Source organism: Daldinia childiae (assembly GCF_008694065.1).
Source record: "Daldinia childiae strain JS-1345 chromosome Unknown Scaffold20, whole genome shotgun sequence".
Taxonomy (NCBI): domain Eukaryota; kingdom Fungi; phylum Ascomycota; class Sordariomycetes; order Xylariales; family Hypoxylaceae; genus Daldinia; species Daldinia childiae.
Window position 1 is genome coordinate 49,535 of NW_022984661.1, and position 27,261 is coordinate 76,795.

The 27,261-nt window shown below is 45.9% G+C and overlaps 9 protein-coding genes across 9 annotated transcripts; 5 read left to right on the forward strand and 4 right to left on the reverse strand.

The window, feature by feature from the left end:
• Positions 1-927: 927 nt before the first annotated feature.
• On the reverse strand, positions 928-2,610 carry GL218_09430 (uncharacterized protein; the record flags this gene model as incomplete). Its single annotated transcript, XM_033586263.1, has 1 exon — positions 928-2,610. One exon carries the CDS (start codon positions 2,608-2,610, stop codon positions 928-930), a length of 1,683 nt encoding a protein of 560 aa, XP_033437706.1.
• An 827-nt stretch (positions 2,611-3,437) lies between these two features.
• Positions 3,438-4,630, reverse strand: GL218_09431 (Fumarylacetoacetate hydrolase domain-containing protein 2 like protein; the record flags this gene model as incomplete). The annotated part of the gene is made up of 5 exons (XM_033586264.1): positions 3,438-3,674; positions 3,752-4,096; positions 4,162-4,197; positions 4,253-4,492; positions 4,616-4,630. The coding sequence occupies 5 exons, from the start codon at positions 4,628-4,630 to the stop codon at positions 3,438-3,440; spliced, it is 873 nt and encodes a 290-aa protein (XP_033437707.1).
• A 910-nt stretch (positions 4,631-5,540) lies between these two features.
• Positions 5,541-6,215, reverse strand: GL218_09432 (uncharacterized protein; the record flags this gene model as incomplete). Its single annotated transcript, XM_033586265.1, has 2 exons — positions 5,541-5,981; positions 6,036-6,215. 2 exons carry the CDS (start codon positions 6,213-6,215, stop codon positions 5,541-5,543), a joined length of 621 nt encoding a protein of 206 aa, XP_033437704.1.
• Positions 6,216-8,298: 2,083 nt separating this feature from the next.
• On the forward strand, positions 8,299-9,954 carry GL218_09433 (uncharacterized protein; the record flags this gene model as incomplete). The annotated part of the gene is made up of 1 exon (XM_033586266.1): positions 8,299-9,954. One exon carries the CDS (start codon positions 8,299-8,301, stop codon positions 9,952-9,954), a length of 1,656 nt encoding a protein of 551 aa, XP_033437705.1.
• Positions 9,955-10,270: 316 nt separating this feature from the next.
• GL218_09434 (Guanine nucleotide-binding protein negative regulator 1) lies at positions 10,271-11,623 on the reverse strand (the record flags this gene model as incomplete). The annotated part of the gene is made up of 1 exon (XM_033586267.1): positions 10,271-11,623. The coding sequence occupies one exon, from the start codon at positions 11,621-11,623 to the stop codon at positions 10,271-10,273; it is 1,353 nt and encodes a 450-aa protein (XP_033437710.1).
• A 791-nt stretch (positions 11,624-12,414) lies between these two features.
• Positions 12,415-13,549, forward strand: GL218_09435 (uncharacterized protein; the record flags this gene model as incomplete). Its single annotated transcript, XM_033586268.1, has 3 exons — positions 12,415-12,488; positions 12,558-12,815; positions 12,868-13,549. The coding sequence occupies 3 exons, from the start codon at positions 12,415-12,417 to the stop codon at positions 13,547-13,549; spliced, it is 1,014 nt and encodes a 337-aa protein (XP_033437711.1).
• Positions 13,550-14,392: 843 nt separating this feature from the next.
• On the forward strand, positions 14,393-15,610 carry GL218_09436 (putative dihydroxy-acid dehydratase protein; the record flags this gene model as incomplete). Its single annotated transcript, XM_033586269.1, has 3 exons — positions 14,393-14,792; positions 14,895-15,387; positions 15,451-15,610. 3 exons carry the CDS (start codon positions 14,393-14,395, stop codon positions 15,608-15,610), a joined length of 1,053 nt encoding a protein of 350 aa, XP_033437708.1.
• Positions 15,611-16,270: 660 nt separating this feature from the next.
• GL218_09437 (Trihydroxynaphthalene reductase) lies at positions 16,271-20,655 on the forward strand (the record flags this gene model as incomplete). Its single annotated transcript, XM_033586270.1, has 4 exons — positions 16,271-16,800; positions 19,454-19,569; positions 19,845-20,443; positions 20,518-20,655. The coding sequence occupies 4 exons, from the start codon at positions 16,271-16,273 to the stop codon at positions 20,653-20,655; spliced, it is 1,383 nt and encodes a 460-aa protein (XP_033437709.1).
• Positions 20,656-22,716: 2,061 nt separating this feature from the next.
• On the forward strand, positions 22,717-27,206 carry GL218_09438 (Trichodiene oxygenase; the record flags this gene model as incomplete). Its single annotated transcript, XM_033586271.1, has 9 exons — positions 22,717-23,530; positions 23,625-24,138; positions 24,187-24,341; positions 24,406-24,659; positions 25,311-25,578; positions 25,643-25,981; positions 26,130-26,500; positions 26,552-26,976; positions 27,041-27,206. The coding sequence occupies 9 exons, from the start codon at positions 22,717-22,719 to the stop codon at positions 27,204-27,206; spliced, it is 3,306 nt and encodes a 1,101-aa protein (XP_033437712.1).
• Positions 27,207-27,261: the final 55 nt, after the last annotated feature.

Sequence of the window (27,261 nt, forward strand, 5' to 3'; positions counted from 1 at the left end):
GTTTAATGTGTATATTGGAACCTACTCCCGATGGTGTTTGGGCAGAGTTTTCCACATGTCTAATTTTGACCTGTCTGGTAAGTAACGATAGGTAGAAAATCTTTATATCATGTTTTTCGGATATATCTGGTTGAGTAATATAATAAAGGGCTGTATCAGAAGGGAATGACAAATGTGTGACGCTTCCCGCCGGGGCATCCACTCCGAGTCTATCCCATGGTTCTTCCGTAGTGATCCTATACTGGAGTTCGTCGCTGGATGATAACGTACTTTCAGAATCACCCCTAATGTAACGTCAGTAAGAATTAATACCAAGGATGTCATAGTAATACCTCGGGATCCTGTGACTGAGTAGATCGCTTATTTTGGCGTAGTATATCCATGAACTCTCTAAGTCTTGATGCACCACACAAGCAAGGATTTTACCCCCTGGAGATATAGCTATTCGATCAAGACCATTAGGAGTGTCAACAGGGAGTTCGATTTTATAGTTCAGATCAAAATTCAGCCCTGGCAATCTGCCACCTTTGATATCAAAGAGATAGATCTAGACGCCACATTAAGTTCTGCTCTATTTGCCATGAAAATAGTACTAGACTTACGTGGGAATGGCGTCCTGTTATCGAAGCAATTAGGTATGTCTCATTTAGCTTCACGCTTCTCCACATGCCTATTTCTTGCCGTTCGTAATATGGAACCCTGTTGTCCACACCTCGTCGCTGAAAATATTGTAAGTCATATAACGAAATACAGGTATCTGTCCAATGAGCGATGACTGGCTCGTTGGTGGCTATAGAGCATCCTACGACGGATCTTGTATTGGAAATCCACCAACTTTCTAGCTTCGGCCCATCATGTCTCTGACTGATGAGGGTAATGTCAGCTGCAGGAGTATAGGCATGGAACCAGATAGGTACTCTTTTATACTTACTGTTTTATTGGGAATCGAGAAATTATCCTCGAAATAATTCCGTCTTGTGTAGGGCCTTGGTATTGTTCGGGATTCTCGCTTAGTTTATGGTAAGCCGCTGATGTAGCGAGAAGTTTATCCCTGATACACCTAGCCGACTCTCTCCGTCGAGGATCTAGCTCTAGGACCCTCTCTTCAATATAGTTTAATACCTCTTTCATTACTTTGCCTTCGCCTGAATTCCTTCTATTGGCTTCCTTGATTAGATGCCTATGGTATTCTTTGATTGCCGGATGAGGCTTGGGTGGTGTACGATATCGACTGATAAGGAAGAAGTGGTCTTTGTCTCCTGCTCTGGAGCTTTTGGAAGTAGCTGCTCTCATGTCCGCGTACGTATCAATACCCTCTTGTCCCTCGTTTATATATGTTAAAACGACGCTAATGACACATCCTAGAGACCAAATATCACTTTTCTCGTTCATATTTCGCACTGAGATACTTGACTCGGGCGCGAGGTAGGTGCCCTCCAATCGGCGATTTACAGTATCTGATACCGAAGTGTCGCCTCTTCTCTTCTCAAAAAGAACGCTGATATCTTGATCAACTGTGTTAGTGTGGTTATGTGATACTTTCACACGAGACATGCCGAAGTCACTAATTTTCCAAACTAATTTTCTATGTTCTCCATCATAAAAGACAAGAACATTTGCTGGCTTCAAATCCATATGGTAACAGACCATTCTATTACCGCTGGAGTCTCTGATCTCGGAATGAAGAAATTCTAGGCCGTCTGCAAGGCCCGATGCACATTCTAGAATGTCTGCTTTTTCCGATTCGAGAATCGGAGGCGTATTGTTGCGCATCCAGTTTCTGAGGTCGCATTCCGCAAGCGGCATGAATAAGCTGAATATACTTTCATCAAGCTGAAGACTACCGAAAGTCTCGACGACGTTCTTAGATTTCCGAGGAGTGCATAGAATCTGCTTCATGGTTCCTAGCTCTTTTTGAAAGTGGACATTTTTCTCAAAATCCTTTCGGGCCATTGGCATGGGTTCCGAATTCACCATTGCCATGGACTCATTTACCAAGTGCCCTTTGGCTATGACGACGCGATAAACCACTCCATAAGACCCCCTTCCGATTTCCTCTTCATTGAACATATAAGGAAGCCTCTGCTTTTTCCCATCGGCCCATTGAACGTTCCCACTATGAAGCACAATAGGGCAAAAGCAGGGTTGCATATCCATGAAGCTGTTGATGTCAGGTCCATTCTCTACCCCGAATATTTGTTCGAGTTGTTCGCGCTCTGCTGGAAGCTGATCAATCCTAGTCTGACCATCGTAGGAAATTGGCCAGCTGTCGGGATCAGAGGGACATATGAGAAGTTTCCTGGTAAAGCATCTAGCTGACTCTATACTACAGCGGGAGTAAATTAAAATTGCTACAAAGTTGTGGAGACTTCGCTCTTCGATTCGAGATGTCAGCAAATCCACAGTTATCCCATGTCCAAAATGCGTTTCCAATGAATCATTAGAAGGTACCAGACTGCAGAATAAGCGCCTTAAGTTGTAGGGGGCCAGTACCACTTGTGTGGTACCGACTGTAGCGAAGCGCCGGTCGGCATTGTCCCGCCTTTCCAGTTTTTCGTGGATTTGACTATACAAATCCCTAACTATCTCATTGTATGAGGGTGAGGTCATTTGGGCAATTAGCTGTGAGAGATTGGAATTGAATAAATACTAATATTAGCTTCTAAGTAATGTATTAAATTTGGCAGCGCGATGATACAGCACATAACTATGATCGATGTAACAAGATTACGCGGCTGCGACGGGAACTGACAATATCGAGATGCTCATTATAGAATATAAAAGCATACGTAGAGGATAAGCCACCTTTTCTAGACCAGGGAAACTCAACGCAAGAGCAATGTGTGCAACACGGAGTATATTCCATAAAGGGGGTTCCCATCCGGCTAAGACGTCGTGGTTGCCTACGCCTTTAGGCGCCTAGTTAACTACCTGTAAGGTACATGATAAGGAAAATAGGGATTATTGGATTGTTTTAGTCGACTCAGCATGGATTTGCAGGATCTGTCATACACCAGACTTGAGAGGTACTTAATACACTCAGCTACGATTTCACCCACACAGGACTTTTCATCCAATATCTCCCGCTAATAAGCAATTACTTCTGCAGTCCTAGGTACGTAAACCTCATATTTTACGCTTGACCCGGATAAATACCTACCTATTTTAAATAACAACATACCCTAATCTTAACCTATTGAACTCACAGAAGACATCTCTTGTAGGTAAATCTTCAGTCCGGATCTATGTATTATTTAGATCGACTCGGGCCAAGCCTTAAAGGGGCGTCTCAGCCGCAGCACTACCTAGGTACCTACCTAACATACCTACCCCGAAGTTCTTATGGTAGCCGCAGATAAGCATTGTGTCGTACAGCAAGAAGCGTCGGCAAAACAACAAAAGTGCTCAGTTAATCATCGATTAGTAATTATATATGGTTACAACTTAGCGGAGTCTTCTTTGGTGAACTCAACCTTGTTGGAGACAATTCCGACGCTTTCAAGCTCGACTTCGACGATATCGCCATCTTTTAGCCACAGCTGCGGCTTGCGACCCATTCCAACGCCCGACGGCGTGCCCGTCCAGATAAGATCACCAGGTAGCAACGTGTGGCCCCTGCTCAAGAATGCGATAGTTTTCCTAACATTAAAGATCTGATCGGCTGTGTTGCTCTCCTAAATCTTATTGTCAGCCGCCAGTTTGAGTCACTACATCTCCATTCCCCGCATAGAGGCCCTATTCATTTGCTTACCTGTACTGTCTGTCCATTCACTCTAGTGCTGATCTGGAGCGTCTGTGGGTCTTTGATGATATTGCTGGTGACGATGCCCGGCCCATATGGTGCCCAGCCATCAAACCCCTTACCCAACGACCATTGGCCACCACCGCGGGCGACCTGCCAGTCTCTGTGCGAAACATCGTTTCCGACAGCGTATCCGAGGACATAGTCGAGCGCCTCAGACTCCGATACGTCCTTAGCCTCCTTTCCAATAATGACGACAAGTTCAACTTCATAATCCAGTCCTAGTTCTTCCTGTGCAATTGGGTGGATGGGAATAGGATCCGTAGGCCCCGACAGAGAAGTGACCGGCTTGTACTGTTCGGCATATTTAGCGCGCGGTCTTACATATATTTCAAATGAGGTAAAAAGAGCCCACTTACAAATAGGACTGGATATTTCGGTATCGGAAGATTGGCCTAACAAATATCTTAGCATTCTAATTAAGACTCTGTGTAGATTAGATAGTCCAACCTCTTTTGCGTGTAGTGCGTAGTTAAGACCCAGACATCGGACGGACTTAACTTCCTCTAATGCGAGAGGTGCTAGAAGTAGTCGGACGTCCGCAATCTGATCGGTAACTTCGTGCTTGCCAAAGATATCCCCTTTGATGACACGTGCACTCTTCGTCTTAGCAATGTCTGTCACCCCCTCTGGTAGGATAGCATCTCCATAGTACGTTTTGCCATTCTTGGCCAGAAAACGGATAAGTCTCTAAGAAGGGTCAGCTAGATGATTACCTATATACCTTAGGAGGTAGCTAAGCTTAGTTAAAGTAACTTGGGTACCTAATGTAACGAGATTGATTGGCTAGAATACTGAGGGGTTATCACTTACAGAAAACGCCGGCATGGTGTCCTTTTTTTACTATGAGTGTATGATTTAAGATTCTAGTACAACCAGACTTCCAGACTGAAAATTGGTAGATGTTTAAGACAACTTGATGAATAAATACTAGGTATTAAAGCCGGCTATATGACTTTATACATGTTGGACTTGGGTGGAGTAGGATATACATTAGTTAGTTATAATAGGGTAGGGGTAGGCGAATGATCGGGGTTTCGGTAAAGTCGGGCGGTACTGCGTTTAGCCTGTCCTGCCTATCCTGCCTATCGTAGTCGTAAAAGATAACCCCGAGGCCGGAATGTCGGATTCCCCACCTACCGGCAGTTCATTAAATCCCCTCCCCCTTTTCTTTCGCGCTTTATAATCCCCACTGCATCTCCGTCGGGCAATTATTAATATATCATTAATCTACGCTACCGACTTGTGCTCATATTCTGTGGGTATGACGCGCAAAGCTATTCTAACACGTACTTGCTTACGATTTTCATTCGTCTTTTCGATATCTTATTAGATCAATATTGGTCATGAATGGTTTCCCGTGTTATTGAATACAGAGAAGTGAAATTCTGCTGATACAGTCCAGTGGAGTCAGTCCCTCGACATGTACTCATAACCTACAGTAAATGAAACTCACCAACAACTTAGTGTGTACTGACCGGACAGATCTGAGACAGGAGTTATCATATTAACATGCCGATATATCTCCGTTTGCTAATTTATAAGGTGTATTTACTATTTCAAGTCCAAAAGCTTCAGCTTCCAGACCATTTTTTAGCTCTGATGTGCATCAAGTTGAATATACAACAAGTTAGATAGCAGTCTCATTTCTAGTTTAAAGTTATACCGAAAATAACATATAATCAGTGCATCAATATACCCAATCGCTTTTCTTATATTATAAATTCGTAGCTTAATCTCACTGGGGTTGCCCCCCATAGACCGACTGCGTAGTATAACTGCGCTGAGAGGGTCGAGAGGTCTGAACCTCATGTTGAGTCCTGAGGTGAACTCTCTCAGACCCTGCGTTGCCAATATACATAGGGTTAAAGTTTCGCAATGCGAAGTGGCAGAAGAAGCCGAGTTCTGCGATAGATAGAGCCCATATGAGAGCTCCAAGACCTGCGCAAGCTCCCATTACAGATCCGAATGTAGCCCATAGGTCTTTACCACTGCTCTCATCGTAACCATTGTTGAATGAGAGGCCATACGAGGCCCAAGATGCGCTCCAAGCCCAACCCGTTAGCCAAAAAATAGAGTTCAGGCCATAAGCAGCCAATACTATTATGCGATAATAGAATTGAGGTGCCTTGAGCTCAATAGCTAGTGGAGCACCGTAGACAACCCACGTAAATATTGTCTAAAATAGTTAGAACTGTGTAGGGGACGTCAAATCTAGAAAAGAGCATCTTACCAGGAAGATCAGATACTCTGGAACTCCAGAGTTATAATAAGTGTCACTATCCTGAATAGATAGTACATAGGAAGCCAACGCTAAGACAATAGTTGAAAGAAGAATAAGAGTAGCTTTAGTGTAGAGCAGATACTTGGGAAATGTAGGGGCCCCGCGGGCAATCAGCCCTGATATGAACATTACAGTAAGGGTTAAGTAAGTCTTGTTTAAGATATCGAGTAGACAAATTTGTAACAAGCTGGAGTAACTTTATTAGGATGTGTCATTAGGAGGTAGCTATTATGAGATAGATACCTAGGTAACTTTGGGTATGATGTCTCCTAAGACAACAAAGCACTGAGAAAGCCGATTAGACTATTCCGTATGCGAACCTCATTTATTCCGCTCCTTTGCTATACCTAGTTGTTGCCTATTGTCAATCAGCCACTATGATATCAGTCTTTTATTGTTTTTATGAAAGTTCGGTATTTTCCTTTTATCTTCCAGGTGGAAATTTTAGTGTGGATTGCTTGCTAAACTATCTCCTGCGATATGTAATACGTGGGTATACACTTTTACTTTACTAGTATTATGGTGGTAATATATAGGGGCGGAATAAGAGGAATTCTTATTGGGTTAAGTAATTTTCTACTAATTACAGAGTCTTGTCATTGAATTTACCCAAACTCTTCGTCGAGCACCTAGGGGTTTTCACTAAGGTCATAGTAGTTATATATTATATTAGGGATAGAAACAGATATACATCCCCCTTAGTTATCTCCGAGGAAATAGTAGACACAGAGTGAAGCCTCCTTCTATTCTTGAATTAAAGATGAGTTATAATAAATATCAGCTGTGGCTGCCTAAAGTAGTTCTTCCTCATTTGTGTCCTTCCTTCCTACCATATATTATACGTACCTCTAGGCATGTATCCACTTTAAATACATCAATTACATTGAAGACATTACCTTAGGTACATGAGGTAGGTACCTACTTAGGTGTACACTCACAATTATTCCATAACATTTATTTGGTTTATTTCACTTTAGGTACACTCTCATTCAAGATCATTCATACCCGATTGTCCTAGAGCGATACCAACACCACCATGAATTAAACCAGCGAGGTTCACGTTAGAAGGACGGGATGGATCTCCAGGAATCTTTGATAGATGATACTTATTTAGAACCTGATGAGTATGCGCGGTTGAACGGGTTATCGATCGACTCCCAAGTACAAATTTCTCTTTTATTTGACTATTTCCAAAGGAAAAGCAGCCAGCTATCAGATGATACATCAGTTGATGATGCCTCTCTTACTCAGCTACACATCCCATACTTAATTTCTTTAACCGAACAGCTCGATGGCGTGTCAAGAGAGTCAATTGAACTATTGAGTCATGCTGCATCTCTGGGACGCGAGAATAGCCATGCATTTTATTGTCCTACCCCTGTAAACTTTTCGAAGTTGAAATTGGAATCTCCCTTGCTCCGAAGCGACCCTGAATACGACTGCCGAGAGCTTATTAGGTCTATGCGGCAGCTTCGACAAGCGAACGTAGACCTAACAAGTGTGCCATTGGAGCCTCTTAGCACTTCAAATGACGAGGGCCTAGATTTTCCAGAGAAATCGTACCAATATAAGCAGATGCTAATCAAAGAAATTGGGGATGGGAAGATAGATATCCCAAAAGAGGGCATGATCTGTCTTTCCCGCATGCTAAAAGATGCCTGGACATCGGAAAACAATGCAGAGTTATTCAACGAAGTTTCCCATCGGAGGGTGAGTAATACACAAGTCTTGATTACTTTAGGTTAGGTAGCCTGTTTAAACTGCTAACTCTCATCGACAGGTTCTTCGAGATTTAGCCCTTACACCTCCCCTTAGTCCGCATCCACAACACGAGGGTTATTTCATCCCCGAAGACGTAGCATGTCAAATTCCGTTGTCTTCAGATGCCAGCACGCTGCTTGATGATGATTTAATCAAGGCCGAATCGGATCTACTACGAGAGGATGACTATCATCCCGATATTCCCTCGCTCGTAGACCTCGAGCCCCTAACTATAACCCCATCAGACGACTTCAAACTGCCAGACATGACACGGCTAAAAGTTGACTCACTAAAAGTTGAAGGTCCTTTGACTCCATTAAACTCATTACCACCATCATCCGAAATAGCGGTAGACATGGTAGACCTCGCTAAGTATGTAGATATCGATCACGTACTTGACAAGCAAGGATCGTGTATACCAGATGCTAAGGGCGTAAAGGATCCGAGCGGTATGCTCAGCGACGATCTTAGGACTGCTCTTGTAGAAAAGGCTGAATCTACTAAGAGAAGCATCGCACAAGAAAATTTACAGGTCGCAGATGCGATCGCTAGAATAGAAATTCCTACGATGGATTTCTCGATTCCTGACCCCGACTGGAAAGAAATCCCGCTAGATTCTGGATTGCAACTAGAGTGGATAGAAATGACATGCGAAGCTTTTAACGTACCCTCATGGCCAAAGGGCTCTCAAGCAGAACGAGAGCTTCGCTGGTCCCCCTTTCCGTCCAAGATGGGCCATATATCTACAAATGAGATAATTATAGGCGATGACATTGCAAACGTCTTACTCAATTTTTCGGGTCCCCTCGAAGTCCCAACAAGTGGGGAGTATGTCTGGAAACACCCAGGTCTGGCCATTCTTCGGGAATTGGATGAGGATGAAGAGGAACAGGAATTACCTTACGTTTCCGGCGAGGAAAATAATATCGAATCATTGGTGAGAAAGAGGCGACGAGAACTCAGCAACTCGTCAGATTCAGTTTCGCCAGTCAAAGCAGTTCATGCCCTTCAAGCCATAGGAATAGAATCATATCAAACTCCACTTGACGAGCAAGGTCAGAACTCCCACCTTCTCCTCAGTTGCAACGATACTTCCGCCACGTCGACTCTACTTTCCAACTACCTCGACTTTCATACCGCAAAAAGGCAAAAGAATATGAAAAGTCCCTTCTTCCCAAAATTTACTAAACAAGTAGACGATGTCCAAACAAATGTGAATTTGAGTGCCTCGACAAAAAGTCAACTGGATGAAACATCAGTATCGAAGCCAGAGCCAGAGAAGGAACCGTTAATTCCCGCTCCTTGTCCTCCATTACAACCAGCCCTTACGCACATGAAGATAATAAAGGCGCTGACACTTGAACGAGGCGTATTTTCCCGCCTTGAGAAATCCCACCCGGATATTGAAATAATCGAACGTGATTTCGAGCGCTGGAATTCTTCAGCATGGAATCGTAATTCAGTATCTCGGTCGCCGATCACGTCACCACTGGCCGCCGAAGCGGACATAATTGTTTCGCCTGCCACTGGAATCGTAATGACTACGTTGCTTAGAGCTATACAGAAGCCACCTCCAGGCCAGAAGGGCCTTTCAAAGGTCCGGGAGCGTATCCGTAATGTTGCGCTTCGGTACGAACGTCTCATCATCCTTGTATCGGAAGGAAATCGCGTTGATGAGACAGCTCGGAATCTTACGCCTGCAGAGTGTGCTGGATTTGCTGATTTTGTCGGCTTCGCTACTGGACTGGACACGAATGTGCAGGTATATTATGTGGGAGGCGGTGATGATACACTCGTGAAATGGCTAGTTTTTTTCCTGGCCCGCCATGCACCAGACGCAGAAGCCTTGGAAGATATAATCATTCAAGAGGAGTCGCTATGGGAGGTGTTCTTACGGCGGGCCGGTATGAATGCGTATGCTGCACAAGCTATACTCGGACAGCTCAAAGCCCCTGATGATATTCCCGAAGAACAAGTGGGCAAATATGGGCTTCCAGCGTTTATCAATATGATGCCAAAGGAGAGGGTTGGAGCGTTTCGAATTCTGATGGGTGGGGAAAGGGTGTTGAATAGAGTCAATGAAGCTCTGGAGCCTCAATGGGGCTGATGGAAGGATTGCTTAATCTGTGCTTGATATATTGCCTCTTATGCTCGGTAATCTTCAACTTATTATCATGATCGCGATAATAAGGAGGGAAATATGGCCAAGGATTAGAAGACGTTGGCTACTTGCTTGAAATTGGCTTACCGACCGCTTTAGGTAGCTTCATAAATGAGTAGGAACAAAATAATTCGAGGTCAAGGAGTTCCATAAAGGCTCGTACTCGCAAATAATACCGGGTGCGAGAAGCGATAACATAATGAAATGAGTATACACGATTTACCTATGAGTATCATTGCCGCATAGCCCATTATACGTCTTCCTAAGGCTCTGTTTCCTCAGAGTTATTTGATATGCTCCATATCTTCAAGCTACTTTCTTTATTTCGCCTGCGCATCCAAGGCGACGCGGGCCTAAATATATCGCTACTACCATCGCTTTCCCCACTGTCGTTGCTGTCGCTGCGGCTTTGCGATGGAGACCCGCTATCTCCATCATCGTCATCCGGAAACTCCCAGGATCCAGAACAAGTAGCGACTACAGTACCACTTGGATGCACACACGTACTCCCTACGGTCGACTTGCGGGCAGTGTCCCAACTCCAAGCCGGTTCGTGCGCACCTTCGCGAGTCCCGACACCTTCCCACATCTTAACAGCACCGTCCGTCGTCCCGGACCAAACCTCGAAACCCCCTTCTTCACTCTCGCCTTGTCCGGGAAACACATCGCAGCTGATTCGCTGGTTGCCGAGCGTGTCGCGACCCGCTAGCCACCCGAGTAGTTTCCCCGTCACACGTACGTCGTATACCAGGACGCCTGTCGACTTGCGCTCGCCGAGTAGTAAATACCGGCCACAGGGACTCCAGATCGCCTGGGTAATGCCGTCGCCACCAATGCATGCCTCGTCGTTGGCTGCGCTTGCGACGCTCCAAGTGGCGGCCCAGGATCCGCCAGCCTGTGCGAAGTCATATAGACCGACCCAGCGGGTCCAAGTGCCAGCGGCAACAAGACTGGCGAAGTTCGCGTCCGGGGGTTGGGCAGCGAGTGAAGAGATGGTACCGCGCATACCGACGCCGCCACCTTTGGATATATGCCGCTCCGAAGGAATGGTCTTGACGCGGAGGACAGGCTCCTCGCCCGTGCGGGTCACGTCGAAACGTGCCAGGAGGTTGCGGCTACCGGCGATGAAGTGTGTGCCTGGGGAGGGCCAGACGAGGGCGGTGGCAGTCAGGAAGGTCTCGGAGCGGGCTTGGGTCAGGGGGTAGCTGGATGCTGGAGACGGGGATAAAGATGGGGATGGGGAGGCTAGGTAGAAAAGCTGGATGGGGTGGTCTCGGCTCGAGACAAGGAGTTGCTGCGTCCAAGGCTCCGTGAGCCGGAAGTACGGTGCCCCTGCTAGGACATTGCTTGGTTCAGGGAGTTGGATGCCGGCTTGGGGCGTGAGCTTGAGGGGCCGGCCAGCTATGGGGGAGAGTAGGTCTTCGGGTATGATGTAGCCAGAGATTAAGTTTGATGAGGTCGATGTTAGGAGGGCAGTGCCGTCCGCAGTCCATTGCGCGGTCTCGAAGTAGCTTTGGAGTGCATCGTTTGTATCATCGAGATGTTGTATTATATCCCCAGTCGAAGCTACAAGTTCTACCTTGTTGCTATGAGGAGTCTCCTCTTCGTGATCCATGCCGGAGAGCTTCTAGTTTTATAACTTCTCATTTCTACGGCATGCGAACTGTTAATGCATAGGTTTCCTAGACTTTTTAAGACGAATTATGAATAGTGCTATGAGTAGAACTAACTACGTTAGGAAGTAAAATTGACGATACGCCAACAACAATGTTGACGGAACTGGATGGAACTGGAGTTGGTGGATCTTCACGTACAAGGTTTCACTAACAAATAGTACCTAAGGCGTGTTAGCGAAGTACTATTGTTATTTGTATTTAATAAGCGTTTTTACCGCTATAATATACGCACGCTAGCTTACCCTACTATCAAGTTTCCGATGCAGGGGCTAACCTAGCTCTGGCTGTCTGGGTCCCTCCACACAGCTTCCGCCTGCATCCTATCACATGCCCCAGATTCTAGGCAAGTGCTGATAGGTCGCCTATCATAACTTGTTCCTGATTTCAGACCTGAGGTTTGCTGTAAAATCGAAGTATCCGTCTTCAACCTTAGACCTTAAAAAAAAAAAATCGCAACTGCGTAAAGAGGGTATCGTCCTTATCCGCCATGCTAGATAGCAAGTAGGCTATCTACTTCTGGCATGACGGACGCATTCCACCTTTATTTGCATTCCATTTCGATCGCCTTGAGGATATCCTTGACGATCGCCAATTAACCTGGTTAGCTTAGGTCGACCTACTCCTTAGCCATCTCAGCGACCATCCGGTTTTAGGACCTAAATTACTTCTAGCATTTCCCAGCTCTGTCTATACCTTCGATATCGATATTTCCACGTAGAGAATTGCCATCATGGACAGTCTCTTCATTAAGGATCGCTGTGACGCGCTCCGCGAGGGCGGGTTCACCAACTTCTTTATCTCCATGTTAGTGGATTTAATCTAGCAACATTTGTAGTAGACCGAGCAAACTAATCACCAACCATCCACGTCTAGTCTAATCGTGATCGGTATCATGCTATCATATGTCACACAACACTATCGAATCATCTCCCGCGGGTCCTCCGAAGGAATATCTCCGTATTTCGTGTTACTCGGTGTCACCTCAGCGAACTCGCAGTTTGGGAACATCCTCACCCTGCCTCAATCGCGAGCCGATGTTGCCTGCTGCAAAGTAGTTAGCCCCTTCGAATGTACTGCTGGATTACTCGGAATTGCGCAGATTGGGACACAATGGGTTTGTTTTGCTATCATGTTAGTTCTCACCCTAGCAATCTTACATGAAGTTGTTATTAACCTGATATAGCCTTGTTCTATTCCTCGTCTTCTTCCGTAGGGAAGACGTTGACCTGTCGGACGATGAGTGCGAGCGAGACCCCGATCAACCGACCTGGAGGACCGCTATTACCGTAGCAGCTCTATGCTTGATTCACGGTCTACTCGTCGTTATTGTATCAGCTGCATTTGCGTTTGGTGCTCCCTCGTACCTGGGTGCGTGGGCGAATTTCTTGGGAATCATGTCTGCTGCACTCGCCGCCGTCCAATACATCCCTCAGATTTGGACTACATACTGCCTCAAGCACGCTGGTAGTCTTAGTATTTTGATGATGTGCATACAAACCCCCGGTGGGTTTCTTTTTGCTGGTAGCTTAGCAGCACGTCTTGGCTGGGCAGGTTGGAGCTCTTGGGGAGTATATGTCTTGACAGCCATAATGCAAGGTATCTTATTGTTTATGGCCATCTCCTACGAGTGGCCGTCGCAGGAGGAGCGCCGTCAGTCTACTCCGCAACCGCAACGTCCTCCGTATAACCGACGTACCACACCCAGAGTCCTACCTTCGCCAGGCCCATACTCTGCTCACTTACAGGCCTATGGCGAAACGCAAGAAGAGATCGAACGTGCACTAGACCGCGAGAGCGTCCAAGGCGTAGGAGAAAATCAACCTCTCCTGGCACCTGGTGGACTTGGCAGCTCAGGTGTTCGCTAGCCTACCAGTTTTGAAGAGTAAGATATCTACTCTATCTCGTTTCTCTAAACATCTATCTATTGACCACGAGAATGTCTATGTCCATTTGCTTTAAAGTTGGTTGAAATTGTGTGTTACTTGTTTTATGAAAGAATACCTAAACTACCTCCCATCTACCTATAAATATGAACTAGAAACAAGTAAATATAATATATTCACATGTGCAAAGTTAATAGTATAACCAGGCGAACTTGTCGTATCTAGTTAAAACAGAAGATTGATATTTATAAATGTCTTTTCATGTTATAGCTTAGGTATAGGTTAGGTACCTATCTACGAATGTAATGAGCGCGAAGCATGACTCTTTCATTCTTGATGAGTCCTATATGTATTACCTAGTAAAAACCGAACCACGTAATTAGGGGCAAAGTAGGGGCATACAAACTAAGCTACCTGGCTACCCGGCAAATACGACCCGGAGCAGTCACACCGCGGCTGCATCCACTTAAGATCCCTTTAGGTAACATGTGGGGTACTTGCCGTAGTAGTGGGACCAACCAGTAATGCGCATGTTTGCGCTACAGTCTTGATTGGTCAGAGCTTATATGTATGTATCTCTCACTTACTGGACCAAATGTTGAGTCAAGGTCCGATGTGTCATGAATCGTACTCCTCTTATCCTCAGATATCTGCAGATAGAAAGGGGGCTTGATTACCATTACTATTGCCATTACCGGTCACGCCGCCAGTGTTGATTGATTTATTCAACTTGACACTATATTCCCTCCTCAATATATTCCTAGAATACGTATAATCCCTATCTATATCATTCTTTGGATTCAAGCAAAGTTCGTTATTACAGTAATGGCTATCTATAGCGCTGTTCCGCCCCCTCCGGAGTTAATCAACACGGCGAACGATTCAAGCAATTTGAACCAAGAACAGCATCAGCAGCCACCGAACTCGAATCCAATAACAGCAGGTTCAGCACCAAATGGACTTGATGTTGAAGCATGGACGATATCTGCACTCGAATCCCTTAGTGTATCTTCGATCGCCCGTGGTATTGGTGCCCCGCTATCAATCCCATTAGATGAGCATGAGTCTACGAGGAAAACATCCGTCACCGTTCAAGATCCTCGCTCTAAATCTACTCCCATTACGCCACCACAGCGTCCTTTATCCCGCCGTGACAGCCAACGCAGACGTGAGGCACTCCTAAAGGGCAATGAGGGTAGCCGACAGCGGCGGCGTTGGGAAAATGGTACTTGCAACCTATTAGCCCCTCCCTATTCACTCGACTCCATTTTTCACGGGTGAATGGGTACAATAGCAAGACTAATATGATATCCTACCCTTTCCCCAGACCGTCTCATGCATGTACCCAACGTACAGCCTCCACAGCCTTTTGACTGGGAGCCACGCCCGCTACACCCCGTAAACCATGTCCCTTATCAGATCGCAGTCGTCTGGGACAAACGTGTCCGCGCCGAAGTCGAGACGAAAACGGACATAGCCGCTCGTCGTAAGCAAATGCAGACTAGGACACTAGGTGACGCTCACGTCCCAGGACGAGTGCCCCGCGAACTGTTCCAACGTGCCAAGAAAACCCCCGCCGTTAAGACTTGGGTTCGCTCGCTCGAAGAACCTGTCCGCCGATACCTCGTCGAACAGGAGCTTGCCAAAGAACCTCTGTCCTCGGAAAGTGAGGATACTGAAGATGAGGAAATTGTGTTTGTTGGTCGGGACGGCAATACACGGGATGGCTGGAAGAAAGCAAAGCGAGAAAGTAAGGGTAAGACGGAGGAAGAGGGGATGATCTTTGATGCCTTGGGTGATGATACCGATAGTGCATTCAGGTATGAGCCTTTGAAATATGAATATGCTAATTTAGTCTATATAAGCGATACTGACGATTCTAGGCGATGGATTACGCATTCCATTTCTGATTATTACGGCCTCAATTCTCGCTCGGTCCTCATAGGCAACCCAAAGCGCAAGGTGGTATATGTACAAATGAAGACCGGACACTCCCCACCACTACGACCAGACCTACCCCGACCCCTCTGGGAGCTATGCTGATGAAGCTCTGCGGCTTCGGAACCCTCGTCCACTCTTTCTTTTCATTCTCGTTTATTGGGTTTCAGGCAGCATCAGTATAGTAGAGTCGTACTCGGCCGAGACAGATATAGACTTGCATAAGCAGACTTCCAATACATAGCTGCAAGACCAGTTCCAGCTCAGATTTTACTTCCAGGAGCGTTTCTGTCCTATCAGTCTTATATAATCAGCAATAGTGGTGATATTCGCCCAATCGTAGATCAGCCAATCATATAGTTAGGATTCAGAGGATCCCAAACTGCTGCCTTACCATAGGTATATAAAGCATTCTTACGCCGCCTTTCTCCAACTTATATTTTTTCATCCTTTAGCTACCCCTTCCCTTTTAGTAACCATTATAGCCCACCCCTGACAACTATAATATAACTATAATATATTACCTAACCAACCCACCGCCTTAGCATGTCTCTCTCAAGCCTGCCTCCCGAGACCTTGTCTTTAGTCCTAGAGTTCCTCGCAGACGAAGACTTGACCTCTCTAATACTTGCCCAACGTGTATGTAAACGCTTCCAAGAAACCATAGAACGCATCCTATTCCAGCTACCCTTAAGGAGGGCATGGGACGGAACCAAACCCATCGGCATCTGTCCTCTCCTCTCGAACAAATTCAGCCACCTATTCATGAATGGAAAATGCGAATTCAGCCCCGACGAGGGCTGGAATGCTGGGATACCATTCCGTCATTTACCATGGGCTACTAAGCGCCAGGCGGACGGAGCATCAGTGAAAGCAGTTACGATGCAGGGCTCGCCGTACTTACGCCGCGAGGCAAGTTGGCGTCGTTTAAGCGTAACGCTCGGCACGGGGCCAAGCGTTAAGTCGGTAGATGTGGTGAAAGTGCTCACCGTGTATGGCGGCACGAGTATGGAGTACAAGCAGCTCGACATCCCACCCCCTTTCTCTAAGGTATCCGGGGACGCTGACAAGAGCGTGGAGGAGGGCGAGGAGGGTATCCTAACAATGGGCCTGCTCTACGACCTGCTAGCCTCGGGCATAGGCCACATGGGCCAAATAACGACGAGTTGGCAGTTCCTACCCGGCAGCCGGCTGTGCAGCTACAACGACTGGCAGAAGCTGCGACTCCAGAGCCGATACCCGGATGTCAGGCGGATCAAGGAGCTATTTGTTCAAGATAATGAGAGCGCGGTGTTGTTTGTTACGGGACATAGGGGATGTACGATGGGCAAGCGTATGAGAAGGAAGAGTTGCAGTGAAGAGGATAAGGTGTGGGAACCCGAGGTTATTGGCGGCATTCCGATTAAAATACGGCCTTGGCAGGGACCATCTCCAAATCACTTCCTAAGGACGTATGAGAATACAGCCAGGAGAGAGGAGAGAAGAAACACAAATATAGATCAAAGTATTAGGTAACTTACCTACCTAAGTACTACCTTTTTTTTAATCATCCAAGGTCAAATAGAGGTATTGTAGTTCATATATAAGCTAGTAAGGACCACCTTTTCATTTTTGCCATGTAGATCTGAAGTCATAGCCAATTTTACCGCTCTGTCTTACTTAAGCCTCAGCCGGCCTCCGGAGGCGAGTCGGGCTTTATTCCCGTTAGCGGGTCCGGGGCGAACCGGTCTCTTGAACTTTAAACGGACACGGCGGTCTCATCTAAGAAGTTTAAATCGCGGAGGAGAAGCTAAAGAAGCTGAATTGCCCAAATATGACGCGCTAGCTGCTTTATCAGTGTGACACGATCGCTTTGATGGTATAACGGTGTCCTCCCAATAGCGAGCACCGAAACAATGATGTAGCATAGATTGGGCTTAATAATTAATTGATCTGGAATTTGACTGATCCGGAACTCCTTCCGTACGCCAGCAGGATCAATAGTCTTCACGAAGGGCGCGGTATCCTCTGATGGTATTATTTCCTTTTCTAGTAACGAACCTGCTTACACCCCAATTCTCGCGAGCCGAAGGGGAGCCGAAATACTACGCATAGGCGCATCATGTGGTATGATTCTCAAGTCATCATACCCGCATTATGAATTCGTGCATCGTAAAGTCATCGAAGCCTTAGACTATTGGTTAGTTGGCATATCAAGTATGTCATAGCCTAACAATTATCCGTACTTATCTCAATACAGTGCTAGGTTACTCGAATCAAGTAGGATTTTCAGGGGCGCTTAGAATATTCTCAATAATAAGAACACTCTATGCAACCTTAAGTCCTATACGTGTCGAAGGATAAGCAATTCCAACCTGTGCTGCAGAAAACATAGTGGTGACAAGTATCATCTGCGGAATGTTAACGGTTTATTGAGACAATAATATAATATCTTGCATGCAATGTCTTTTCTTGGAACAGCGAATTCGACCTTGGTATAACTTATTAGCTTAAGTGTCTTACGTTTTCTCCAATCTTAGTAGTTAAACTTACGTGCAAGTATCTCGTCCATGGAAGAGATGTATATACTAAGAAGGGAAAGTCCACGTGCCCTCAATATCTCGGAGAATTCTTCATGTATATAATCACAGAGGGTAACATCATTGGTAGAAACTGTTGAGTCGCCATTGAGAGCAACATTGAAAGTACCTAATCTAATTAACTACCGACAGTTTCGGAGATAAAAGTCCCATAGTCTTGACTCTTCGGTCCCGACATATTGCACATCCTACAAATGGATTATTAGAGGCGCATGGAATAGGATCGTCTGGCGGCTCACGATTCGGGGCGTGATACCTATACCAAACTATCTAGAGCAAAATGCAGGATCTGATCTCGTACCACGCCTATCAATCCAGCGTATGTTCCACGACACATAGCTAAATCTTGATTCGGAGAGCAATTCGTGTGACATTTGTATGTATGGTTTCTTCTTCCTTCTACGAATTTGTTTTTCCGGTATGCAGTTGCCATTGATACTTGGCGCCAGGCCTTGGCCAATACACAGTTTCCTTTCCCGCACTTGGCTTTTTTTTTTTTACTTGCTATCCCGTGTGGCTGTAACCACATCCCAACATTCGCCTGTCTTCGCCTTTAGCGTCTACTAGTACACAAAAAGCTACTAAACCCCAGCTCAAGCTATTACACCTACTGATATGGCGTAGTCATTTGTTGATTCTGAACCGAAACGGGACACTTAACTACAGCAATGTGTAGACGCATATAGAACGCATTGTCAAATTCTAGCTACGCCTAGTATAAACCCAATCTACGCCGGTTGTATCGAACCCTCCTATGTGTATCATTAGCCCGCTTAGGATCATTCTACCGGGACCGAAAGGTGGTATAGTTGCGTTCTTATTGCTCTTACCTGTATATACCTACCTAGAGGTTGGTAGTTCGCGACTTCACGCGGGTCCGAAGTAATATATGCCAAGTGGTCATATTACATATTTACATATTTACCTATATTCAAAGGCCCATTTAGACGGCCAAACTTACTAAGGCCCTTCGGACTTCGATATAATTAAATAATATACGGTGCTCCGGACCTCGCGCTCGCGTGTCGATGGATGCCGATGTAATAGCACGAACTTAGAATGGACCGTCAACATATTCCCCCTTTTGGTACTACGATGTCCGGTACACTTCGGTGTCTCTCCAACATGGTCCGAAACCTGCCCTTGGGGTTAGAGCTGTGTGCGCCCACAGAAGGGATACGGACTGACGCTTCCCATATATAGCAAACGCCTGCCCTTTGGAGTTGTCTAGACTGTCTTCATCTCTTCTTCATCAACACTTCCAACATTTCATCTTCACCAAGCCCTTCCAGAAGCCACCCTTATATCGTCTTTAACGATTATACTCTCCCTTCATATTAACTAGCTTCAATATATTCAATATGCCTAGCGCTACCAACCAAACCAACCAAACCAACCAAACGAGCAAGTACGATGCTATCCCGGGTCCCCTTGGTCTTGCATCTGCTTCTCTCGAGGGCAAGGTAGCTCTTGTTACCGGTGCTGGTATGTACTTAACGCCCCTTTTCTCTTTCCGTTCCTCAACCACCCATGCCTCAATTCCCAACCAGTGTATCAAATACCATGCGCACACCACGAAAATAGTATTTAACGGCTAGGCGCATCCGAGATTAGGGCGGGGTGTTACAACACAGCGTCCCGGAACCCCCAACCGATGTCCGGTGGCTGAACCGTCAATCGGCGGGATGGCCCTTCATTAAAACATTCCTAAATAGGAGATAGGATGCGTAGGATCGGAGCTGACCATGAGATATATATAGGGCGCGGTATTGGTCGGGAGATGGCTCTTGAACTTGGACGCCGCGGCGCCAAGGTCATCGTTAACTACGCCAACAGCACGCAGTCAGCTGAGGAGGTCGTACAAGCTATCAAGAAGGGTGGCTCCGACGCCATAGCGATTAAGGCCAACGTGTCCGACGTGGACCAAATCGTGCAACTTTTCGACCAAGCCGTCAAGGTCTGGGGTAAGCTCAACATCGTATGCTCTAATAGCGGTGTCGTATCTTTCGGTCACGTCAAGGATGTCACTCCGGAAGAGTTCGATCGTGTATTCACTGTCAACACTCGAGGACAATTCTTCGTCGCGCGTGAGGCCCACAAGCACCTCGAGGTCGGCGGTCGCCTCATCCTGATGGGCAGCATCACGGGTCAGGCTAAGGGTGTCCCGAAGCACGCGGTTTACTCAGGCAGCAAGGGCGCTATCGAGACCTTCGTCCGCTGCATGGCCGTCGACTTTGGCGACAAGAAGATCACGGTCAACGCCATCGCGCCCGGTGGCATCAAGACCGATATGTACCAAGCTGTATGCCGAGAGTACATCCCCGGTGGCGACAAACTGAGTGACTCGGATGTTGACGAGGTAAGCTTACTACTTTTTACAATCCTTCAGCTACTTTATTTATGTGTTGGGAGATAACTAATTCAACTCCGCAGTACGCCGCCACGTGGTCGCCTCTCGGCCGTGTTGGCCTTCCCATCGATATCGCCCGTGTTGTCTGCTTCTTAGCATCCCAAGACGGCGAGTGGGTAAACGGCAAGGTCATCGGTATTGACGGCCATGCCATGATGTAAATAAGATGTTCCAGTATTATTTCAACGGAAGGTTCAATAGATGGGAGGCTATTTTGTTGTCGCATGTCACATACACATATCTCCTTAGCCGGCACTCAACCGCAGATAGGTATGGCCTATTATAACACTATATAACACTACTATCATCGAGGAAAGCTACTGCACGTTCTAGGTGCATATCTTCACCGAAAGGCTGGCAGCGGTAAGGCACGGCATGTCCTGCCAGGTAGTCATTACATGGTCATAAACATACATACGGTTGGATGTACGGATATGTAAGTTAAATGGGATTTCTTAGAAGTACTGTAGAAGTACTGTATAGAGTGAAAACTATACACTACGAATTGACTTGGTTACCAATATACAGCCGGGGTTTTGTGTTGCTTGTTAAAGTCCTAATTACCGTTATTTACGTGTGGACATACGGCCTTAAGTTCAACAAGACTATGTACATACGTGATGCGGGTGGCACAGCACTAACGTGGGATGATGCGTTTGCCGTCTTGAGTTGTATGCAGAAATACAGTATTTACATAGGTGAACAACGGAAGACGCATCCCACAAGAATATGATAGATAGGTGTGTAGTAGGCAAGGGTTGTCGTAGATGTAGATCCATCCGAAGTAGGTCCCTGCTTGTTGAAACGATCTACGCTACTGTACATACATAGTGTAATTCATCTTGAACAGGAGCAGGGATCCCTACATGCTTCTTGGCTATGTACATACCCCCCAGATGGAGGGGCGAAACTACTTTGTAGGAAAGAATTTAATTGGTTAAAGAAAAAAAAATTATGCCAACTGCTGCGACAGAGCAGCCCACAACCCGCAGCCTGCAGCCTGCAGCATGCTCCGGTAGGGATTATACTCTGTCGATATAATGAAGAGTACCTACATAGGTAGCATCATATACACTATAGAGATACTAGCAGATAGTATGAGGTAGATATTCCTTGACTGAGTGTGCTTGTTGCATCTGTTGTCATCCCCCCTGTCAGGTACATAGGACTCAGCTCCCACTACCGTTTGTCGTTTTGTATTTGGTGAAACGTTTCTCATCATTAGGTACTTGTATGTATAAAAGATTGCGGACACATCGTACAAGTAGGCAGCAAAGAAGCCGGAAGGAAGTAGGTATAGGTACCTACCTACGTAGAATATTAGAAACAATTCCAAGTAATAAGATGCGAACCGCACAGATGAGCCTACTGATTAGCAAAAATTATTTAAAGATTCTCAGCCAACCAAAATAGATCTGAACTACTAGCAAGGTCGGATAGTTACATGATATACAAATTAAAATACCCTAGCAAATCCCGAGCGGAACAGAATGAGTATAAGTCATATTAACTAACGCGAATAACATACGAGATGGTTACATAGGTACCTAGTATATAAGAGGTATCATATGGAAGAGAGCCGCATCATGGTTGATGCAAGAAGTAAAATGTACGTACACGTATTTGGTTAGTTTCGTCTGTTCGTACAGCTCCAAGTCCTAACGACGTGCAGCAGATGATCACAGATACCTATATCATGGGACCAATTATATTCATCCAAATCTCAAATCCTTGTCCCTTACCCTGGCTACCTATGTATATATGTACATACATGCGTGAGCTCCCTACTGCAGCCACGCGAAACAGCTTCAACATTATGCTATCTAAGGCAGCTAAGAGGCAGTAGGCTGGCGAATACGGATTCTAAAACTCATATACACTTACTCATAATGTGATGCGGCCTGCTTATCGTTACCCTACACGGATAGAAACCTAGCGAGTCATATTGCCATGAGTGTAACCTTTGTCACAGTGTGCTGCAGAGGTATGCGCGGCATTCGGCAAGATTAGGTAGCCAGAGGGTTGAATATAAATACCTACCTTCAACGGACGACTGTTCATCCTAATCGATCGTGCTACTCGAAAATCTCATCAAATAAACCCCAGATTCTACATATATCTTCTCAATAACATATTCTTGCAAGCTCTTAACACTGCTGCTACTCACTTTCTACAATATGACTTCTGATCATGTTGACGTAGAAAATACCAAGACAAACAGCATGTCCATAAACATAACCATCGGCGAAAAGTGCGAGTTCAAGGCCTACCATGAGACTATCAAGCACGGCCAGAAGAATACGGAGCCTGCCCCGGACCCCTTTGATAGGAACAACTCCCACGATGAAGATAGCGCTTATGCTTTAGTTATCCGAAGGAAATATGAGGAGCACAAACCTAGCAAGACTACATTGCATATCAACTCCCCATATATCCAGAAAGCCTTCCGTGACGTGATCAAGTCATACATCGCTGTTGCGTCGGACTTCACCTCTTCCGTGGAGCTCCATGGCCCGTTCGAGATGCTCGCCCATTACTGGGACGAGCTAGAGGAATACCGCAGGTCTACAACTGATGCAATTGCACGGGAACATTTGGATCTCCTTTTTGAATTCATGGAACACGAGGTTAAGCCGGATCGTGACCGTGCCCTCAAGATGATCCAGAAACAGCAAATCGCTTACGACAATGCGTGGTTTATATATCGCCCTGGGGATATCCTATACACCGAAGAAAGCGGCCATCCTTGGCTCTTAGTGTGTAAGAAGACGGCGTACGAAGATAGTAAGGATACCGGTCCGTACCTCGAAATTCATTGCACCTGCACAGACGATGATGGCGTGGTAGCAGGCCAAATATTATATGTTACGGCTTTGAATCAGAGAGCTGCATTCCCGGCAGGAAACCCGGCCCCCATTACGGAACTAGAGATCTTCCCACGCAGGTTTGTTAATGAGGGCGATAGCCTTGAACACCGCCTTAGGGTACGTGGAGAGAAATACTTGTCTCTGAAGAACCTCTCTACTGTGGCTTACGGTACGTACGAAGAGACATCCCTTTGCCCTCTCCGACAATAGGAAAATTTTCAGATTCCAGAATAGTACACATACTAATAGTTACATGCTTACAGATGGCGCTGCTGAATGGCTCAAGACGCCTCCTTTCGAGTACTACGATCCTTCTCGATGTAACTTTCGCGGCGTATGGCTACCATATACTGAAACGGGAAGGGTTATCTTAGATCGGAAGACATATGGCGAGGAACATCCTCTAGGTAAGCCTCAGGTCAAGAAGATGGTTCCAGAGCCGGTATACTGCCCACCATACACCCTGGGCTACTCGCTTGGGCGCAAACAGTGGTGTCGGTTCTTCGTTGACTTTATCCGTGATGTCCAATGGGATGCGAATGCGTGGGACTCCTTAGTGCTTCCCGACAAAGAGAAGCATCTGCTTAGAGCTCTGATATCATCTCACGCATATTCTAAGAGTCCTCGCGACTCGATGCAGCAAAAAGGAAAAGGCCTTGTTATCTTGCTTCACGGGACGCCTGGATCAGGAAAAACCCTCACGGCCGAGACAGCTGCTGAAGGAAGTAGAAAAGCGCTTGTGTCGACTTCAGTAGGGGAGTTGAACAAGGGATCAAAGTAAATCTTACTCTATTCGTTCTGGGCTTCTCTTCTAACTTACACTAGTGCAATCTATGGGTCTGCCACCTTTGAGAAACAACTCAAGAAAGTATTGCAATACGCAACGATCTGGCAAGCTGTGGTACTTATTGACGAGGCCGACGTGTTCCTAGAATCCAGGAAAGACACCGGAAATGCCGAACGCAACACGTTAGTTGCTGGTGAGTTATTTTTTTTTTCATCTAAATCTCTTTGACATAGTTATATCTAATATCGGCGCTACAGTATTCCTCAGGGAACTCGAATATTTCGGTGGCGTCGTCTTCCTGACTACGAACCGTGTGAGCTCATTCGACATTGCAATGAAATCCAGAATCCACCTCTCCCTCAGCTATACGCCACCAGAGATTGACGTGCGCAGACGTATCTGGTCGCATTGCCTTATGGCGGTGCCAGCGGACGCCAAGGAGATAGATATCCAAGGAGAAGTCGATTCCCTGGTGACTGCCAAGCTGAACGGAAGGGAGATCGCTAACGTCGTCAATACTGCGAGGACATTGGCAAGGTTCAATGGCGCCCCTCTCAATCGCAGGCACCTTAATACTGTGATAGAAATTCAACAAGGATTTGATGAGAGCTTGAAGAAGGAAGAACTTCATTAAACAAGTTTGACTACACACCTGACCATTATGCCTGGCCTAGCCAAACCAGTACATTCATTTAATTATATCATTTATATAAGCACCTATGTTCCAACGTCATAAATTCCGAGTATATTAGGTAGTTAACTCTCACTAAAACTATACCATTGCATTATTATGTAGTTACTCAGAGTAGGAGAAGAAATGTTGAATAAGGTGCACATATGTTTACTTTCCCCCCTTTTCCTTTTCTGAGATGCGCATCGAAATCCCTATGTGATGATATTTGATTGGACATTGATTTATCGTCTTAAATTTATTGCTACGCTATATTACGCATTATAGTGGGCTTTATCCTAGGCCATGAAGGTAGAGGATATGAACCACATCTTACGTATCCCGAAGCTTTGATTGGGTTTAAGTGAACCCCTCGTCTTACTTAGTAAGTATCACAAGTAAGCTAGACATAATGGATGGCATGGGTCTGGAAAGGTGAATAATATTTTTCGTTTTCCCCTCAATTTATTGTTATAAAATTCATCGGCGTAGTGTGCGGTAGTCAATATGAATTCGAACGTGAGCCTCACGATGGACCATGTTAAGGAGATCTTATCGTGGTTAAATATCCCCGTACTGGTTGGCCTATGGATCTCGTACTATGCGGCCGTTGTTGTATATAATATATCACCGCTACATCCCCTCTACCATTTCCCTGGTCCTAAAGTTGCTGCAATGAGCTATTTTTACGAGGCCTACTTCGACTGGTGGCTAGTGGGAAGGTATGGCAGAAGAATTCGTCAGATGCATGAGAAGTACGGTAAGCTTCCGTTTTCATGTATCAGGTATTCATGCGAACCAAAGACGAAGCTCATAAAAAGCAGGCCCAATTGTCAGAATAAATCCCGATGAGCTTCACTGCAATGATCCGTATTTCTCAGACGAGATCTACGCCGGCGGAAACCGCATCAGGGATAAGTGGCAACATCAACTCAATACTGGCGCAGCCGGCCCCGTGTCTGTTACTGGCTTTTCCACTGTTCCGCATGAGTTGCACCGAATCCGAAAGGCTCCATTTGCAAGGTTTTTCTCGCGACAGCAAGTGTTAAAACTTGAAGGAGAAGTACGTGATTTTACGCAGCGGGTAATAGATAAGATGTTGCGCTTCGCGAATAAGGGTCCATTTGATGTTAAGGAGGCATATAACTGCTTCACAGCCGATAGTATGTATCACATTTGGCCTCTCATTACCCCTTTTCTCCTAATGCCATGGCATCAATGAGGTTCCTGATTAGGGGTAGCGCATATCACTGTAGACATACATATCCTACAAATGGTTAAAAAGATTATATTAACTCCAGCATGTTTTAGTCATATCTCAGTACGCCTTTGGCGAGCCCATGGGCTTCGTCGACCAAGACGGCTGGGAACCCAACTTAGCAACATGGGTCAAGTATTTCTTCAAAAGCGCATACCTAATAAGATACAACACCCCTGTTAGAACACTTGCCCGGTTTTCTCCTTTAATAGGAAACTTCATGGGCGAAAATGTAAGGAAGATGTTGGAATGGATGAATGTGATCATCCCTAAATACGTCAAGGCAGCTATCGACAATCCTGAAAATGGTAGGGTGTTTGCGGACCTGATGGAATCGGATATACTACCGGAGCACGAAAAGAGCATGTACCGCCTGTCTGGGGAAGGGTTTAATCTTTTATTAGCTGGAACGGAGACTACGGCGGTCAGTTGCTCTCCTAGTATTCATCTGCTATTCAACTAATCGAGTTTACAGGCAACACTCACATATATCACGTATTACCTCCTCGCACAACCGGAGCTTTATGCGTGCTTGATGGACGCCTTGCGGGGTGTTGACCCGTTCAATCTCAAATGGATCGACTTGGAGCAGCGTCCGTACCTATGGGCGGTGATCCACGAAGCGTTACGTCTGACACCTGGCGTTTCGCACAGGTCAGCTCGAATCGCGCGAACCGAAGATTTGGTCTACAATAGTAGAGACGGCAGTGTTCAATGGGTCATTCCCAGGGGTACACCTATTGGTATGACTTCAGTTATTAACCATAGTAACGAAGAACTATTTCCGAATCCCGACGAGTTCATCCCTGAACGCTGGCTCGTGGACGGGCAACCGAACTACGCCTTGGAGAAGATGTTGATTTCTTTTGGAAAAGGTACTCGGTCATGTCTTGGAATTTAGTATGTCTACGTCCTCAACATCCAAGATTATATAAATACTTGAATCCTAATTGCCACCTTATAGTTTAGCATATTGCGAACTTTTCCTCATGACGGCTGCTTTAGCGTTCCACGTCTTGCCTAGGTCGAAACTATACGAAACCACTATCGAGGATATAACATATGATCATGATCTTATAGTGCTCCAAACAGTTAAAGGCTCTCTTGCGGTACGCATTGCCATATCTTAGCAATATATTACGGCTGCTATATATGGATAAGTTTACTGCGATACTTTAATAATAC